Source organism: Pseudophryne corroboree, chromosome 7 (genome assembly GCF_028390025.1).
Source record: "Pseudophryne corroboree isolate aPseCor3 chromosome 7, aPseCor3.hap2, whole genome shotgun sequence".
NCBI lineage: Eukaryota > Metazoa > Chordata > Amphibia > Anura > Myobatrachidae > Pseudophryne > Pseudophryne corroboree.
In genome coordinates, this window is record NC_086450.1 from 168,151,929 (window position 1) to 168,172,047 (window position 20,119).

General features: G+C 49.3%; 1 protein-coding gene across 1 annotated transcript in view; it reads right to left on the reverse strand.

Moving 5' to 3' along the window:
• Positions 1–20,119, reverse strand: part of MMADHC (metabolism of cobalamin associated D) — a 209,440-nt gene that overhangs the window by 158,010 nt on the left and 31,311 nt on the right. The window contains exon 3 of the mRNA XM_063933753.1: positions 11,364–11,508. Within this exon, the coding sequence (XP_063789823.1) occupies positions 11,364–11,508 (145 nt within the window). The remainder of the gene's footprint in view (positions 1–11,363; positions 11,509–20,119) is intronic.

The following is a 20,119-nucleotide window of genomic DNA, read 5'->3' on the forward strand; positions in this document are numbered from 1 at the left end:
CTGATGCATCTGAAAATGCGATCCGGACCATTTGTCCAGCAGATCCCACTGAAAAGTTCTTGCGTGGAATCTGCCGAATGGAATCGCTTCGTAATAAGCCACCATTTTTCCCAGGACCCTTGTGCAATGATGCACTGACACTTTTCCTGGTTTTAGGAGGTTCCTGACTAGCTCGGATAACTCCCTGGCTTTCTCCTCCGGGAGAAACACCTTTTTCTGGACTGTGTCCAGAACCATCCCTAGGAACAGCAGACGTGTCGTCGGAAACGGCTGTGATTTTGGATATTTAGAATCCACCCGTGCTGTCGTAGAACTACTTGAGATAGTGCTACTCCGACTTCCAACTGTTCTCTGGACCTTGCCCTTATCAGGAGATCGTCCAAGTAAGGGATAATTAAGACGCCTTTTCTTTGAAGAAGAATCATCATTTTGGCCATTACTTTGGTAAAGACCCGGGGTGCCGTGGACAATCCAAACGGCAGTGTCTGAAACTGATAGTGACAGTTCCGTACCACGAACCTGAGGTACCCTTGGTGAGAAGGGCAATTTGGGACATGGAGGTAAGCATCCTTGATGTCCAGGGACACCATATAGTCCCCTTCTTCCTAGTTCGCTATCACTGCTCTGAGTGACTCCATCTTGATTTGAACCTTTGTATGTAAGTGTTCAAAGATTTCCCATTTAGAATAGGTCTCACGAGCCGTCTGGCTTCAGTACCACAATATAGTGTGGAATAATACCCCTTTCCTTGTTGTAGGAGGAGTACTTTGATTATCACCTGCTGGGAATACAGCTTGTGAATTGTTTCCAATACTGCCTCCCTGTCGGAGGAAGACGTTGGTAAAGCAGACATCAGGAGCCTGCGAGGGGGAGACGTCTCGAATCTCCAGTCTGTACCCCTGGGATACTACTTGTAGGATCCAGGGGTCCACTTGCGAGTGAGCCCACTACGCGCTGAAACTCTTGAGACGACCCCCCACCGCACTTGAGTCCGCTTGTACGGCCCCAGCGTCATGCTGAGGACTTGGCAGAAGCTGTGGAGGGCTTCTGTTCCTGGGAATGGGCTGCCTGCTGCAGTCTTCTTCCCTTTCCTCTATCCCTGGGCAGATATGACTGGCCTTTTGCCCGCTTGCCCTTATGGGGACGAAAGGACTGAGGCTGAAAAGACGGTGTCTTTTTCTGCCGAGATGTGATTTAGGGTAAAAAAGGTGGATTTTCCAGCTGTTGCCGAGGCCACCAGGTCCGATGGACCGACCCCAAATAACTCCTCCCCTTTATACGGCAATACTTCCATGTGCCGTTTGGAATCTGCATCACCTGACCACTGTGGTGTCCATAAACATCTTCTGGCAGATATGGACATCGCACTTACTCTTGATGCCAGAGTGCAAATATCCCTCTTTGCATCTCGCATATATAGAAATGCATCCTTTAAATGCTCTATAGTCAATAAAATACTGTCCCTGTCAAGGGTATCAATATTTTCAGTCAGGGAATCCGACCAAGCCACCCCAGCGCTGCACATCCAGGCTGAGGCGATCGCTGGTCGCAGTATAACACCAGTATGTGTGTATATACCTTTTTAGGATATTTTCCAGCCTCTCAGCTGGCTCCTTGAGGGCGGCCCTATCTGGAGACGGTACCGCCACTTGTTTTGATAAGCGTGTGAGCGCCTTATCCACCCTAAAGGGTGTTTCCCAACGCGCCCTAACTTCTGGCGGGAAAGGGTATACCGCCAATAATTTTCTATCGGGGGAAACCCACGCATCATCACACACTTCATTTAATTTATCTGATTCAGGAAAAACTACAGGTAGTTTTTTCACACCCCACATAATACCCTTCTTGTGGTACTTGTAGTATCAGAAATATGTAACACCTCCTTCATTGCCCTTAACATGTAACGTGTGGCCCTAAAGGAAAAATAAGAATTTACTTACCGATAATTCTATTTCTCGGAGTCCGTAGTGGATGCTGGGGTTCCTGAAAGGACCATGGGGGAATAGCGGCTCCGCAGGAGACAGGGCACAAAAAGTAAAGCTTTCCGATCAGGTGGTGTGCACTGGCTCCTCCCCCTATGACCCTCCTCCAGACTCCAGTTAGGTACTGTGCCCGGACGAGCGTACACAATAAGGGAGGAATTTTGAATCCCGGGTAAGACTCATACCAGCCACACCAATCACACTGTACAACCTGTGATCTGAACCCAGTTAACAGTATGATAACAGCGGAGCCTCTGAAAAGATGGCTCACAACAACAATAACCCGATTTAGTTAGCAATAACTATGTACAAGTATTGCAGATAATCCGCACTTGGGATGGGCGCCCAGCATCCACTACGGACTCCGAGAAATAGAATTATCGGTAAGTAAATTCTTATTTTCTCTATCGTCCTTGTGGATGCTGGGGTTCCTGAAAGGACCATGGGGATTATACCAAAGCTCCCAAACGGGCGGGAGAGTGCGGATGACTCTGCAGCACCGAATGAGAGAACTCCAGGTCCTCTTTTGCCAGGGTATCAAATTTGTAGAATTTTACAAACGTGTTCTCCCCCGACCACGTAGCTGCTCGGCAAAGTTGTAATGCCGAGACCCCTCGGGCAGCCGCCCAAGATGAGCCCACCTTCCTTGTGGAATGGGCCTTAACAGATTTAGACTGTGGCAGGCCTGCCACAGAATGTGCAAGTTGAATTGTGCTACCAATCCCACGAGCAATCGACTGCTTAGAAGCAGAAGCACCCAGCATTGTTGGGTGCATACAGGATAAACAGCAAGTCAGATTTCCTGACTCCAGCCAACCTGGAAACTATATTTTCAGGGCCCTGATAACATCCAGCAACTTGGAGTCCTCCAAGTCCCTAGTAGCCGCAGGTACCACAATAAGCTGGTTCAGGTGAAACGCTGACACCACCTTAAGGAGAAACTGGGGACGAGTCCGCAGCTTTGCTCTGTCCGAATGGACAATCAGATATGGCTTTGTGAGATAAAGCCGCCAATTCTGACACTCGCCTGGCCGAGGCCAGGACCAACAGCATGGTCATTTTCCATGTGAGATATATCAAATCCACAGATTTGAGTTGTTTAAACCAATGTGATTTTTTAGGAATCCCAAAACTACGTTGAGATCGCCCAGTGCCACTGGAGACATCAAAGGGGCTGTATATGCAGTACTCCCTTAACAACTTCTGGACTTCAGGAACTGAAGCCAATTTCTTTCTGGAAGAAAATCAACAGGCCGAAATTTGAACCTTAATGGACCCAATTTGAGACCCATAGACACTCCTGTTTGCAGGAAATGTAGAAATTAACCTAGTTGAAATTCTTCCGTGGAGCCTTCCTGGACTCACACCCTGGCACATATTTTCACCTAAGTGGTGATAATGTTGTGCGGTCACCTCCTTCCTGGCTCTGACCAGGGTAGGGATGACCTCTTCCGGAATGCCTCCTTCCCTTAGGATCCGGCGTTCACCCGCCTTGGCGTCAACGCAGCTGCGGTAAGTCCCGGAACAGACACGGTTCTTGCCGAATCAAGACCCTTCTTAGTATCTCTTGAAGTTCCGGGAACCAAGTCCTTCTTGGCCAAACCGGAGCCACGAGTATAGTTCTTACTCCTCTCCTTCCTATCATTTTCAATACATTGGGTATGAAAAGCAGAGGATGGAACACATACACCGACTGGTACACCGACGGTGTTACCAGAGCGTCCCAGCTATTGCCTGAGTGTCTCTTGACCTGGCGCTTCAGGTGGGACGCCATCATAACCACCTTTGGTCTTTCCCAACGGTTTACAATCATGTGGAAACTTCCAGATTAAGTTTCCACTTTTCCGGGTGGAATTCATTTATGCTGAGAAAATCTTCCCAGTTGCCCACTCCCGGAATGAACACTGCTGACAGTGTTATCACATGATTTTCCGCCCAGCGAAGAATCCTTGTTGTCATTGCCCTCCTGCTTCTTGTGTCGCCCCGTCTGATAACGTGGGCGACCGCCATGATGATGTCCTACTGGATCAGCACCGGTTGACTTTGAAGCAGGAGTCTTCCTAGGCTCAGAGCATTGTAAATTGCCCTTAGCTCCAGTATATTCATGTGGAGAGAAGTCTCCAGACTTGACCACACTTCCTTGGAAATTTTTTCCTTGTGTGACTACTCCCCAGCCTCTCAGGCTGGTATCCGTGGTCCCCAGAACACAGTCCTGAATGCTGAGTGTGCTGCCCTCTAAAAGATGAGCACTCTGCAGCCCCCACAGAAGAGACACCCTTGTCCTTGGAGACAGGATTATCCGCTGATGCATCTGAAAATGCGATCCGGACCATTCGTCCAGCAAATCCCCTGAGATCTGCCGAATGGAATCGCTTCGTAAGAAGCCACCATTTTTCCCAGGACTCCTGTGCATTGATGCACTGATACTTGGCCTGGTTTTAGGAGGTTTCTGACTAGGTCGAATAACTCCTTGGCTTTTTCCTCCCGGAGGAACACCTTTTTCTGGACTATGCCCAGAATCATTCCTAGGAACAGCAGACGTATCGTCGGAAAACAGCTGCGATTCTTGGAATATTTAGAATCCAGTCGTGCTGTCGTAGAACTACTTTAGATAGTGCTCTTCCGACCTCCAACTGTTCTCTGGAACTTGCCCTTTTCAGGATATCGTCCAAGTAAGGGATAATTTAGATGCCTTTTTTCTTTGAAGAAACATCTTTTCGGCCATTACCTTGGTAAAAGGCCCGGGGTGCCGTGGATAATTCAAACGGCATCGTCTGAAACTGATATTGACAGTTCTGTACCACGAACCAGAGGTACCCTTGTTGAGAAGGGCAAATTTGGACATGGAGGTAATCCTTGATGTCCAGGGACACCATATAGTCCCCTTTTTTCCGGTTCGCTATCACTGCTCTGAGTGACTCCATCTCGATTTGAACCTTTTATGTAAGTGTTCAAAGATTTCAGTTTAGACTATGTCTCACCAAGCCGTCTGGCGTCAGTACCACAATATAGTGTGGAAAAATAATACCCTTTTCCTTGTTGTAGGAGGGGTACTTTGATTATCACCTGCTGGATATACAGCTTGTGAATTGTTTCCAATGCTGCCTCCCTGTCGGAGGGAGCCGTTGGTAAAGCAGACTTCAGAAACCTGCGAGGAGAAGATGTCTCGACTCTCCAATCTGTACCCCTGGGATAATACTTGTACTATCTAGGGGTCAACCTGCGAGTGATCCCACTGCGCGCTGAGACTCTTGAGACTACCCCCCCCCACCTTGAGTCCGCTTGCATGGCCCCAGCGTCATGCTGAGGACTTGGCAGACGCGGTGGAGGGCTTCTTTTCCTGGGAAGGGGCTGCCTGCTGCAGTCTACTTCCCTTACCTCTATGTCTGGGCAGATATGACTGGCCTTTTGCCTGCATGCCCTCATGGGAAAGGAAGGATTGAGGCTGAAAAGACGGTGTCTTTTTCAGCTGAGATGTAACTTGGGGTAAAAAGGTTGGATTTCCCAGCTGTTGCCGTGGTCCCCAGGTCCGATGGACCGACCCCAACTAACTCCTTCCCTTTATACGGCAATACTTCCATGTGCCGTATGGGATCTGTATCACCTGACCACTGTCGTGTCCATGACATCTTCTGGGTGATATGGACAACGTACTTATCTTGATGCCAGAGAGCAAATATCCCTCTGTGCATCTCACGTACATATATATAGAATGCATCCTATTAAATGCTCTATATGAATAAAATATTTTCAGTCAGGGAATCCGACCAAGCCAACCCAGCACTGCATCTCCAGGCTGATGGCGATCGCTGGTCGCAGTATAACCACCGTATGTGTGTATATACTTTTTAGGATATCTTTCCAGCTTCCTATCAGCTGGCTCCTTGAGGGCGGCCGTATCTGGAGACGGTAACGCCACTTGATAAGCGTGTGAGCGCCTTATCACCCTACGGGGTGTTTCCCAACGCGCCCTAATTTCTGGCGGGAAAGGGTATAACGCCAATATTTGCTATCGGGGTAACCCCACGCATCATCACACACTTCATTTTATTTTATCTGATTCAGGAAAAACTACAGGTAGTTTTTTCACTCCCACATAATACCCTTTTTTGTGGTACTTGTAGTATCAGAAATATGCAACACCTCCTTCATTGCCCTTAACGTGTGGCCCTAATGAGAAATACGTTTGTTTATTCACCGTCGACACTGGATTCAGTGTCCGTGTCTGTGTCTGTGTCGACCGACTGAGGTAAATGGGCGTTTTTAACGCCCCTGACGGTGTTTCTGAGACGCCTGGACCGGTACTAATAGTTTGTCGGCCGTCTCACGTCGTCAACCGACTTGCAGCGTGTTGACATTCTCACGTAATTCCCTAAATAAGCCATCCATTCCGGTGTCGACTCCCTAGAGAGTGACATCACCATTACAGGCAATTTCTCCGCCTCCTCACCAACATCGTCCTCATACATGTCGACACACACGTACCGACACACAGCACACACACCGGGAATGCTCTGACAGAGGACAGGACCCACACTAGCCCTTTGGGGAGACAGAGGGAGAGTTTGCCAGCACACACCAAAACGCTATAATTATATAGGGACAACCTTATATAAGTGTTTTCCCTTATAGCATCTTTATATATATCTCAATATCGCCAAAATCAGTGCCCCCCCTCTCTGTTTTAACCCTGTTTCTGTAGTGCAGTGCAGGGGAGAGCCTGGGAGCCTTCTCTCCAGGCTTTCTGTGAGAGAAAATGGCGCTGTGTGCTGAGGAGATAGGCCCCGCCCCTTTTTCGGCGGCCTCGTCTCCCGCTATTTAGTGAATCTTGGCAGGGGTTAAATATCTCCATATAGCCTCTGGGGGCTATATGTGAGGTATTTTTCGCCAAAAAAGGTTTTCATTTGCCTCCCAGGGCGCCCCCCTCCCAGCGCCCTGCACCCTCAGTGACTGCCGTGTGAAGTGTGCTGAGAGGAAAATGGCGCACAGCTGCAGTGCTGTGCGCTACCTTTAGAAGACTGCAGGAGTCTTCAGCCGCCGATTCTGGACCTCTTCTTACTTCAGCATCTGCAAGGGGGCCGGCGGCGCGGCTCCGGTGACCATCCAGGCTGTACCTGTGATCGTCCCTCTGGAGCTGATGTCCAGTAGCCAAGAAGCCAATCCATCCTGCACGCAGGTGAGTTCACTTCTTCTCCCCTAAGTCCCTCGTTGCAGTGATCCTGTTGCCAGCAGGACTCACTGTAAAATAAAAAACCTAAGCTAAACTTTTCTAAGCAGCTCTTTAGGAGAGCCACCTAGATTGCACCCTTCTCGGCCGGGCACAAAAATCTAACTGGAGTCTGGAGGAGGGTCATAGGGGGAGGAGCCAGTGCACACCACCTGATCGGAAAGCTTTACTTTTTGTGCCCTGTCTCCTGCGGAGCCGCTATTCCCCCATGGTCCTTTCAGGAACCCCAGCATCCACAAGGACGATAGAGAAATACGTTTGTTTCTTCACCGTCGACACTGGAGTCAGTGTCCATGTCTGTGTCGACCGACTGAGGTAAATGAGCGTTTTACAGCCCCTGACGGTGTTTGAGACGCCTGGACAGGTACTAATTTGTTTGCCGGCCGTCTCATGTCGTCAACCGACCTTGCAGCGTGTTGACATTATCACGTAATTCCTTAAATAAGCCATCCATTCCGGTGTCGACTCCCTAGAGAGTGACATCACCATTTCAGGCAATTGCTCCGCCTCCTCACCAACATCGTCCTCATACATGTCGACACACACGTACCGACACACAGCACACACACAGGGAATGCTCTGATAGAGGACAGGACCCCACTAGCCCTTTGGGGAGACAGAGGGAGAGTTTGCCAGCACACACCAAAAACGCTATAATTATACAGGGACAACCTTTATATAAGTGTTTTTCCCTTATAGCATTTTAATATATATATACATATCGCCAAATAAGTGCCCCCCCCTCTCTGTTTTAACCCTGTTTCTGTAGTGCAGTGCAGGGGAGAGCCTGGGAGCCTTCCCACCAGCATTTATGTGAGGGAAAATGGCGCTGTGTGCCGAGGAGAATAGGCCCCGCCCCCTTTTCGGCGGGCTTCTTCTCCCGTTTTTCTGAGACCTGGCAGGGGTTAAATACATCCATATAGCCCCCAGGGGCTATATGTGATGTATTTTTAGCCAGAATAAGGTACTATCATTGCTGCCCAGGGCGCCCCCCCCAGCGCCCTGCACCCTCAGTGACCGCTGCTATGAAGTGTGCTGACAACAATGGCGCACAGCTGCAGTGCGCTACCTTATGAAGACTGAAAAGTCTTCTGCCGCCGTTTCTGGACCTCTTCACTTTTCGGCATCTGCAAGGGGGTCGGCGGCGCGGCTCCGGGACGAACCCCAGGGTGAGACCTGTGTTCCGACTCCCTCTGGAGCTAATGGTGTCCAGTAGCCTAAGAAGCCAATCCATCCTGCACGCAGGTGAGTTCCCTTCTCTCCCCTAAGTCCCTCGTAGCAGTGAGCCTGTTGCCAGCAGGACTCACTGAAAATAAAAAACCTAACAAACTTTTACTCTAAGCAGCTCTTTAGGAGAGCCACCTAGATTGCACCCTTCTCGGCCAGGCACAAAAATCTAACTGAGGCTTGGAGGAGGGTCACGGGGGGAGGAGCCAGTGCACACCACCTGATCCTAAAGCTTTTACTTTTGTGCCCTGTCTCCTGCGGAGCCGCTAATCCCCATGGTCCTGACGGAGTCCCCAGCATCCACTTAGGACGTTAGAGAAATGTGGATTTTCCAGCAGTTGCCGTGGCTACCAGGTCTGATAGACCTACCCCAAATAACTCCTCCCCCTTATAAGGCAATACTTCCATGTGCCTTTTAGAATCCGCATCACCTGACCACTGCCGCGTCCATAAACCTCTTCTTGCAGAAATGGACAGCGCGCTAACTCTTGATGCCAGTCGGCAAATATCCCTCTGTGCATCACGCATATATATAAATGCATCCTTCAAATGCTCTATAGTCAGTAATATACTGTCCCTATCTAGGGTATCAATATTTTCAGTCAGGGAATCCGACCACGCCAGGCCCGCACTGCACATCCAGGCTGAGGCGATTGCTGGTCGCAGTATAACACCCGTGTGAGTGTATATACATTTTAGGATATTCTCCAGCTTTCTATCGGCAGGTTCCTTTAGGGCGGCCGTATCAGGAGAGGGTAGTGCTACCTGTTTAGACAAGCGTGTGAGCGCTTTATCCACCCTAGGGGGTGTTTCCCAACGTGCCCTATCCTCTGGCGGGAAAGGGTACGATGCCAATAACCTTTTAGGAATTATCAGTTTTTTATCGGGGGAAACCCACGCCTCATCACACACTTCATTTAATTCCTCGGATACAGGAAAAACTACAGGCAGTTTTTTCTCACCAAACATAATACCCTTTTTAGTGGTACTTGTATTATCAGAGATATGCAATACATTTTTCATTGCTTCAATCATGTAACGTGTGGCCCTGGTGGAAGTCACGTTTGTCTCCTCATCATCGACACTGGAGTCAGTATCCGTGTCTGTGTCTGCCATTTGAGGTAACGGGCGTTTTAAAGCCCCTGATGGCGTTTGAGACCCCTGGACAGGAACAAGCTGAGTAGCCGGCTGTCTCTTGTCGTCAACTGTCTGTCGTAAAGAGCTGACACTGTCACGCAATTCCTTCCATAAGCTCATCCACTCAGGTGTCGACTCCCTAGGGGGTGACAACTCTATAATAGGCAATTGCTCCGCCTCCATCTCATTTTCCTCCTCAAACATGTCGACACAATCGTACCGACACACCGCACACACACAGGGAATGCTCTGATAGAGGACAGGACCCCACTAGCCCTTTGGGGAGACAGAGGGAGAGTATGCCAGCACACACCAGAGCGCTATATATAGACAGGAATACCACTAGAAAATGTGCTTTTCCCTTTATAGCTGCTGTTAGTATTAAAACTGCGCCAAATTAGTGCCCCCCTCTCTTTTTTACCCTTTTCTGTAGTGCAGGACTGCAGGGGAGAGTCAGGGAGACGTCCTTCCAGAGGAGCTGTGATGGAAAATGGCGCCCGTGTGCTGAGGAGATAGGCTCCGCCCCCTTCTCGGCGGCCTTTTCTCCCGCTTTTTGGTGAGTTCTGGCAGGGGTTAAAATACATCCATATAGCCCTGGGGGTTATATGTGGTGTATTTATGCCAGCCAAGGTGTTTACATTGCTGCTCAGGGCGCCCCCCCCCTAGCGCCCTGCACCCTCAGTGACCGAAGTGTGAAGTGTGCCTGAGTAACAATGGCGCACAGCTGCAGTGCTGTGCGCTACCTTGTTGAAGACTGATGTCTTCTGCCGCCGATTTTTCCGGACCTCTTCTTGCTTCTGGCTCTGTAAGGGGGCCGGCGGCGCGGCTCCGGGACCGAGCTCCGAGGCTGGGCCTGTGTTTGGTCCCTCTGGAGCTAATGGTGTCCAGTAGCCTAAGAAGCCCAAGCTGGCTGCAAGCAGGCAGGTTCGCTTCTTCTCCCCTTAGTCCCTCGATGCAGTGAGCCTGTTGCCAGCAGGTCTCACTGAAAATAAAAAACCTAAAACTAAACTTTCACTAAGAAGCTCAGGAGAGCCCCTAGTGTGCACCCTTCTCGGCCGGGCACAAAAATCTAACTGAGGCTTGGAGGAGGGTCATAGGGGGAGGAGCCAGTGTACACCAGGTAGTCCTAAAGCTTTACTTTTGTGCCCAGTCTCCTGAGGAGCCGCTATTCCCCATGGTCCTTACGGAGTTCCCAGCATCCACTAGGACGTCAGAGAAATATCATTGCGCTAGATCCAGCAAATGCTGCAAAAGGACATCCATAAGATCTGTACCAGAGCCGCATTAGGGCTTTAACACGCATGACATCATGCACAGAGGGCAGGGACGGCCAGCAGAAGGATGCACAGCAGTGCATGGAGTGTCTGACGTTTTGCATAGGTGGCAGGGCCAGCCAGCAGACTAAAGCACAGCAGTGCCTAGAAGACGCTGCAGGGTGCTGTTCCAGGGACCCTGCTAGCCAGAACCATGAGACGTGGGGCAGCGACTGTGCCGTGCACAGAGTGCTGCACTCCCTGCAACAGCAACAGTCGCACACCCCTAGTTACGGCCCTGGTCTGTCTGTCTAAGCTAAAAGAGACATACCTTATCTGTCACCATCTTCCTATACAATGTGTTATTAGTGAGTATATAGCGGTGGATTTCTAATCGTTATAGTGACTTGTTAGCTACATGATACAGAAAACTTATTTGGGACAGAGGACAGGAAATGTATACCTCTAGTGACATCTTATGGAATACTCTTTACACTGCCCTACCATTCATCATAAGCTCTTAACATGATCCCTTACGTATGTCCGGGGGTGTAGAGGCTATGTAAGGTTCATCAGAGCCAGAAGATCCTGCAGCAGAAAAAGCTCGTGTTCCTCTCACCCTTCTGACAAGAGAGCAGAACCCGGGGAGATAGGTGACCAGCCTGGCTCTCCTACAGAGCGCCTAGAAAACACAGTGGATCAGTAATTAAACATAAAAAAGGTGAATATAGCCCAAAATAATTTGACATTTAAATTTAGTCTTTTGTAGCCATGGTTTTTATGGTCATGGCTTTCCTAGTGGTCTAGAAAACGGGTTCTCAACTCCAATCCCCAAAGTACCACCAACAGGTCTTGTTTTCAGTATTTGCAAGCAGAAATAATAGAGAAAATCTTACCAAGAAAGATTTATTAACTGACCTGTATATGATTAAAAGAAATCCTGAAAAACATGCCTTACTGATGGCAATTAGGATTGGAGTTGAGAAGAGCTGGTCTAGAACATTTTGCCTAACATGTAATATAACTCAACATAACTTACTTTTAACTCTGTATCACTCTAGCACTGTGCAATACCATTTTATCAAATCCCTATTAGAACTCATTTCACTCGTGTTTTTCAGTTGTTAAAAAACATATACTGATGTATCCTCATACACTACAGCTGCAGTCACGCCAAACACCCCTTCTTGGTGTGACGGGTCCTGTAAGCCTTAGCTTGGGCCGAGCATCTTATTTCGAAGCGCTACAATGGGGTGTAGTACGATTTGCTGGTGGCCAGCATATTGGCGCCGGGATCCTGACAGCAAATCGTACCACACCCCATTGTAGCGCTTCGAAATAAGATGCTCGGCCCAATAATGAGTCCCTTGTGGGCTCGCTGCGCTCTCCACGCTGCGGGCACGGTGGCGCACGTCTATTCTCTCTCCAGGGGGGTCGTGGACCCCCAAAAAGGAGAAAAGGTGTCGGTATGCCGGTTGTCGGGATTCCGGCGCCGGTATACTGTGCGCCAGGATCCCAACAACCGGTATACTGAATACCACCCCTACAATGAAGCAACCACGAGCTTCATAAACAGATACAGACTCAGTCGCACACAGATATACAAGTGTCGCAATATCAAATCAGTGCAATTTTGTGATGCGTTTTGTCACCTCACACCGCGATTAAAAATAAGAATTTACTCACCGGTAATTCTATTTCTCATAGTCCGTAGTGGATGCTGGGGACTCCGTAAGGACCATGGGGATTAGCGGCTCCGCAGGAGACTGGGCACAACTACAAAGAAAGCTTTTAGACTACTGGTGTGCACTGGCTCCTCCCACTAAGACCCTCCTCCAGACCTCAGTTAGGATACTGTGCCCGGAAGAGCTGACACAATTAGGAAGGATTTTGAATCCCGGGTAAGACTCATACCAGCCACACCAATCACACCGTATAACTCGTGATACAATACCCAGTTAACAGCATGATAACAACTGAGCCTCTCAACAGATAGCTCAACAATAACCCTTTAGTTAAGCAATAACTATATACAAGTATTGCAGACAATCCGCACTTGGGATGGGCGCCCAGCATCCACTACGGACTATGAGAAATAGAATTACCGGTGAGTAAATTCTTATTTTCTCTAACGTCCTAAGTGGATGCTGGGGACTCCGTAAGGACCATGGGGATTATACCAAAGCTCCCAAACGGGCGGGAGAGTGCGGATGACTCTGCAGCACCAAATGAGAGAACTCAAGGTCCTCCTCAGCCAGGGTATCAAATTTGTAGAATTTAGCAAACGTGTTTGCCCCTGACCAAGTAGCAGCTCGGCAAAGTTGAAGAGCCGAGACCCCTCGGGCAGCCGCCTAAGAAGAGCCCACTTTCCTCGTGGAATGGGCTTTTACTGATTTAGGACGCGGCAGTCCAGCCGCAGAATGTGCAAGCTGAATCGTACTACAGATCCAGCGAGCAATATTCTGCTTAGAAGCAGGTGCACCCAACTTGTTGGGCGCATACAGGATAAAGAGCGAGTCAGTCTTCCTGACTCCAGCTGTCCTGGAAACATAAATTTTTAGGGCCCTGACTACATCCAACAACTTGGAAGCCTCCAAGTCATTTGTAGCCGCAGGCACCACGATAGGTTGGTTCAGATGAAAAGCTGATACCACTTTAGGGAGAAACTGGGGACGAGTCCTCAATTCTGCCCTATCCATATGGAAAATCAGATAAGGGCTTTTACATGACAAAGCCGCCAATTCTGAAACACGCCTGGCCGAAGCCAAGGCCAACAACATGACCACTTTCCACGTGAGATATTTTAAATCCTCGGTTTTCAGTGGCTCAAACCAATGTGACTTTAGGAAATCCAACACCACGTTGAGATCCCAAGGTGCCACTGGAGGCACAAAAGGGGGCTGAATATGCAGCACTCCCTTAACAAAAGTCTGAACTTCAGGTAGTGAAGCCAATTCTCTCTGGAAGAAAATCGACAGAGCCGAAATCTGGACCTCAATGGAACCCAATTTAAGGCCCATAGTCACCCCTGACTGTAGGAAGTGCAGGAACCGGCCCAGCTGAAATTCTTCCGTTGGGGCCTTCCTGGCCTCACACCACGCAACATATTTTCGCCATATGCGGTGATAATGGTTCGCGGTTACTTCTTTCCTAGCTTATCAGCGTAGGAATGACTTCCTCCGGAATGCCCTTTTCCTTCAGGATCCGGTGTTCAACCGCCATGCCGTCAAACGCAGCCGCGGTAAGTCTTGGAACAGACAGGGCCCCTGCTGCAGCAGGTCCTGTCTGAGCGGTAGAGGCCATGGGTCCTCTGACATCCTTTCTTGAAGTTCCGGATACCACGCTCTTCTTGGCCAATCCGGAACAATGAGTATAGTTCTTACTCCTCTTCTCCTTATTATCCTCAGTACCTTTGGTATGAGAGGAAGAGGAGGGAACACATAAACCGATCGGTACACCCAGAGCGTCCACAGCTATCGCCTGCGGGTCTCTTGACCTGGCGCAATATTTTTCTAGCTTTTTGTTTAGGCGGGACGCCATCATGTCCACCTGTGGTTTTTCCCACTGGTTTACAATCATTTGAAAGACTTCTGGATGAAGTCCCCACTCTCCCGGGTGGAGGTCGTGCCTGCTGAGGAAGTCTGCTTCCCAGTTGTCCACTCCCGGAATGAACACTGCTGACAGTGCTAACACGTGATTTTCCGCCCATCGGAGAATCCTTGTGGCTTCTGCCATCGCCGTCCTGCTTCTCGTACCGCCCTGTCGATTTACATGGGCGACTGCCGTGATGTTGTCTGACTGGATCAGTACCGGCTGGTTTTGAAGCAGGGGTTTTGCCTGACTTAGGGCATTGTAAATGGCCCTTAGTTCCAGAATATTTATGTGCAGGGAAGTCTCCTGACTTGTCCATAGTCCTTGGAAGTTTCTTCCCTGTGTGACTGCTCCCCAGCCTCGAAGGCTGGCATCCGTGGTCACCAGGACCCAGTCCTGTATGCCGAATCTGCGGCCCTCTTGAAGATGAGCACTCTGCAGCCACCACAGCAGAGACACCCTTGTCCTTGGAGACAGGGTTATCAAACGATGCATCTGAAGATGCGATCCGGACCACTTGTCCAACAGGTCCCACTGAAAGGTTCTTGCATGAAACCTGCCGAATGGAATTGCTTCGTAGGAAGCTACCATTTTTCCCAGGATCCGCGTGCAGTGATGCACCGACACCTGTTTTGGTTTTAGGAGGCCTCTGACTAGAGATGACAGCTCCTTGGCCTTCTCCTCCGGGAGAAACACTTTTCTCTGTTCTGTGTCCAGAACCATCCCTAGGAACAGCAGGCGTGTCGTAGGGACCAGCTGTGACTTTGGAATGTTTAGAATCCAGCCGTGCTGTTGCAGCACTTCCCGAGATAGTGCTACCCCTACCAATAACTGTTCTCTGGACCTCGCCTTTATCAGGAGATCGTCCAAGTACGGGATAATTAAAACTCCCTTCCTTCGAAGGAGTATCATCATTTCCGCCATTACCTTGGTAAAGACCCTCGGAGCCGTGGAGAGACCGAATGGCAACGTCTGGAATTGGTAATGACAATCTTGTACCACAAACCTGAGGTACTCCTGGCGAGGATGGTAAATGGTAGGTAAGGTAAGCATCCTTGATGTCCAGCGATACCATGTAATCTCCCTCGTCCAGGCTCGCAATAACCGCCCTGAGCGATTCCATCTTGAACTTGAATTTTTTTATATATGTGTTCAAGGATTTCAAATTTAAAATGGGTCTCACCGAACCGTCCGGTTTCGGTACCACAAACATTGTGGAATAGTAACCCCTTCCTTGTTGAAGTAGGGGCACCTTTACTATCACTTGTTGTGAATACAGCTTTTGAATTGCCTGTAACACTGCCTCCCTGCCTGAGGGAGTGGTTGGCAAGGCAGATTTGAGGAAACGGCGGGGGGGGGGAAGGAAGACGTCTCGAATTCCAGTTTGTACCCCTGAGATACTATTTGAAGGATCCAGGGATCCACCCGTGAGGGAGCCCACTGCTTGCTGAAATGCTTGAGACGGGCCCCCACCGTACCTGGCTCTGCCTGTGGAGCCCCAGCGTCATGCTGTGGACTTTGAGGAAGCGGGGGAGGACTTTTGCTCCTGGGAACTGGCTGTATGTTGCAGCTTTTTCCCTCTACCTCTGCCTCTGGGCAGAAAGGACGCGCCTTTAACCCGCTTGCCCCTATTGTACCTGATAATACGGTGCTTTCTTTGGTTGTGAGGGAACATGGGGCAAAAATGTAGACTTCCCAGCTGTAGCTGTGGAAACGAGGTCCGAGAGACCATCCCCGAACAATTCCTCACCCTTATAAGGCAGAACTTCCATGTGTCGTTTGGAATCTGCATCACCTGTCCACTGCCGAGTCCATAACCCTCTCCTGGCAGAAATGGACATTGCACTAATTTTGGATGCCAGCCGGCAAATATCCCTCTGTGCATCCCTCATGTATAAAACTGCGTCTTTTATATGCTCTACGTTCAGCAAAATAGTGTCCCTATCTAGGGTATCTATAGTTTCTGACAGGGAATCTGACCACGCAGCAGCAGCGCTGCACATCCAGGCTGAAGCTATAGCCGGTCTCAGTATCACACCTGTGTGTGTATATATAGATTTCAGGATAGCCTCCTGCTTTCTATCAGCAGATTCCTTCAGGGAGGCCGTATCCGGAGACAGTAGTGCCACCTTCTTCGACAAGCGTGTGAGCGCCTTATCCACCCTAGGGGATGTTTCCCAGCGTGACCTATCCTCTGGCGGGAAAGGGTACGCCATTAGTAACCTCTTAGAAATTACCATCTTTTTGTCAGGGGAAGCCCACGCTTCTTCACACACTTCATTTAACTCTTCAGATGGAGGAAAAGCTACTGGTAGTTTTTTCTCTCCAAACATTATACCCTTTTTTGTGGTACCGGGGGTAACATCAGAAATGTATAATACATTTTTCATTGCCTCAATCATGTAACGTGTGGCCCTCCTGGAAGTTACATTAGTCTCATCGTCGTCGACACTGGAGTCAGTATCCGTGTCGACATCTGTGTCAACCATCTGAGGTAGCGGGCGTTTTAGAGCCCCTGATGGTTTTTGAGACGCCTGGGCAGGCACAGACTGAGAAGCCGGCTGTCCCACATTAGGTATGTCGTCAAACCTTTTATGTAAGGAGTCGACACTATCACGTAATTCCTTCCACAGTACCATCCACTCAGGTGTCGACCCCGCAGGGGGTGACATCACATTTACAGGCATCTGCTCCGCCTCCACATAAGCCTCCTCAAACATGTCGACACAGCCGTACCGACACACCACAAACACACAGGGAATGCTCTGACAGAGGACAGGACCCCACAAAGCCCTTTGGAGAGACAGAGAGAGAGTACAGCTATATACACACACCAGAGCGCTATATAACACTGGGATCCCACTATCAATGAGTGTTTTCCCTATAGCTGCTTTTTTATATATATTACATATATATATCTATACTGCGCCTAAATTTAGTGCCCCCCCTCTCTTTTTTACCCTTCTGTAGTTTTCTCAGACTGCAGGGGAGAGCCAGGGAGCTTCCTTCCAGCGGAACTGTGAGGGAAAAATGGCGCCAGTGTGCTGAGGGAGAAGCCCCGCCCCCTTTTCGGCGGACTTTCTCCCGCTTTTTCTGTTATACTGGCAGGGGTAATTTTGCATCTATATAGCCCCTGGGACTATATATGATGCATATTTTGCCAGCCAAGCTGTTATCTATTGCCCTCAGGGCGCCCCCCCCAGCGCCCTGCACCCATCAGTGACCGAAGTATGAGGTGTACATGAGGAGCAATGGCGCACAGCAGCAGTGCTGTGCGCTACCTTGGTGAAGACTGAAGTCTTCTGCCGACGATTTTCCGGACCTTCTTCGTGCTTCTGGCTCTGTAAGGGGGACGGCGGCGCGGCTCCGGGAACGAACACCAAGGTCGGGTCCTGCGGTCGATCCCTCTGGAGCTAATGGTGTCCAGTAGCCTAAGAAGCCCAAACTACCACCTGTTAGGTAGGTTCGCTTCTTCTCCCCTTAGTCCCTCGCTGCAGTGAGTCTGTTGCCAGCAGATCTCACTGAAAATAAAAAACCTAAATATACTTTCTTTCTAGGTGCTCAGGAGAGCCCCTAGTGTGCATCCAGCTCGGCCGGGCACAAGAATCTAACGGAGGTCTGGAGGAGGGTCTTAGTGGGAGGAGCCAGTGCACACCAGTAGTCTAAAAGCTTTCTTTGTAGTTGTGCCCAGTCTCCTGTGGAGCCGCTAATCCCCATGGTCCTTACGGAGTCCCCAGCATCCACTTAGGACGTTAGAGAAATACACATTCGCGTGATAGATACTTGGTGCAGCTCACTCACGCTGCACAGCGCATTGAGGCTAGGTGTATGAGGAAACAGCTGTATACAGAGGATGTTTTCAAGCACCATTAGTTAAAAGTTTGTTCAATGCCCAACGCATACAATAATTTGGAGGGTAACCCACGTTGTCACCATATGGAACAATATGTACAAATTCCTATCTGGCCAGGCTGAAGATGTGTAATAAGGACTGTATTTTTAATTGTAGAGAAGCACCTCCTGTTCATAGCACATAATGCTACAGATTACTATGGTGATCATGTGTTCCAAACTCTCTGGGGGAGAGACAATTCTTTTGTAGGGATTTATCTCCCGAGCTAAGGGCCTAATTCAGACCTGATCGTAGCAGCAAATTTGTTAGCAGATGGAAAAAATAAGAATTTACTTACCGATAATTCTATTTCTCGTAGTCCGTAGTGGATGCTGGGGACTCCGTAAGGACCATGGGGAATAGCGGCTCCGCAGGAGACTGGGCACAAAAGTAAAGCTTTAGAACTACCTGGTGTGCACTGGCTCCTCCCCCTATGACCCTCCTCCAAGCCTCAGTTAGGATACTGTGCCCGGACGAGCGTACACAATAAGGAAGGATTTTGAATCCCGGGTAAGACTCATACCAGCCACACCAATCACACCATATAACTTGTGATCTAAACCCAGTTAACAGCATGATAACAGAGAAGCCTCTAGAAAAGATGGCTCACTACAGCAATAACCCGATTTTTTTTTTTTTTTTTTTGGTAACAATAACTATGTACCAGTATTGCAGACAATCCGCACTTGGGATGGGCGCCCAGCATCCACTACGGACTACGAGAAATAGAATTATCGGTAAGTAAATTCTTATTTTCTCTAACGTCCTAGTGGATGCTGGGGACTCCGTAAGGACCATGGGGATTATACCAAAGCTCCCAAACGGGCGGGAGAGTGCGGATGACTCTGCAGCACCAAATGAGAGAACTCCAGGTCCTCCTCAGCCAGGATATCAAATTTGTAGAATTTTACAAACGTATTTGCTCCTGACCAAGTAGCTGCTCGGCAAAGTTGTAAAGCCGAGACCCCTCGGGCAGCCGCCCAAGATGAGCCCACCTTCCTTGTGGAATGGGCTTTTACAGATTTTGTCTGTGGCAGGCCTGCCACAGAATGTGCAAGCTGAATTGTACTACAAATCCAACGAGCAATAGTCTGCTTAGAAGCAGGAGCACCCAGCTTGTTGGGTGCATACAGAATAAACAACGAGTCAGATTTTCTGACTCCAGCCGTCCTGGAAACCTAGATTTCCAGGGCCCTGACAACGTCTAGCAACTTGGAGTCCTCCAAGTCCCTAGTAGCCGCAGGCACCACAATAGGTTGATTCAGGTGAAACGCTGAAAACCACCTTAGGGAGAAACGGAGGACAAGTCCTCAATTCCGCCCTGTCCGAATGGAAAATCAGATGAGGGCTTTTACAGGATAAAGCCGCCAATTCTGACACGCACCTGGCCCAGGCCAGGGCCAACAGCATGACCACTTTCCATGTGAGATATTTTAACTCCACATATTTAAGTGGTTCAAACTAATGTGACTTTTGGAACCCAAAAACTACATTTAGATCCCAAGGTACCACTGGAGGCACAAAAGGAGGCTGTATATACAGTACCCCTTTCACAAACGTCTGAACTTCAGGGACTGAAGCTAGTTCTTTCTGGAAGAAAATTGACAGGGCCGAAATTTGAACCTTAATGGACCCCCATTTCAGGCCCATAGACACTCCTGTTTGCAGGAAATGTAGGAACCGACCTAGTTGAAAATTCCTCCGTCAGGGCCTTACTGGCCTCGCACCACGCAACATATTTTCGCCAAATGCGGTGATAATGTTTTGCGGTTATATCTTTCCTGGCTTTGATCAGGATAGGAATGACTTA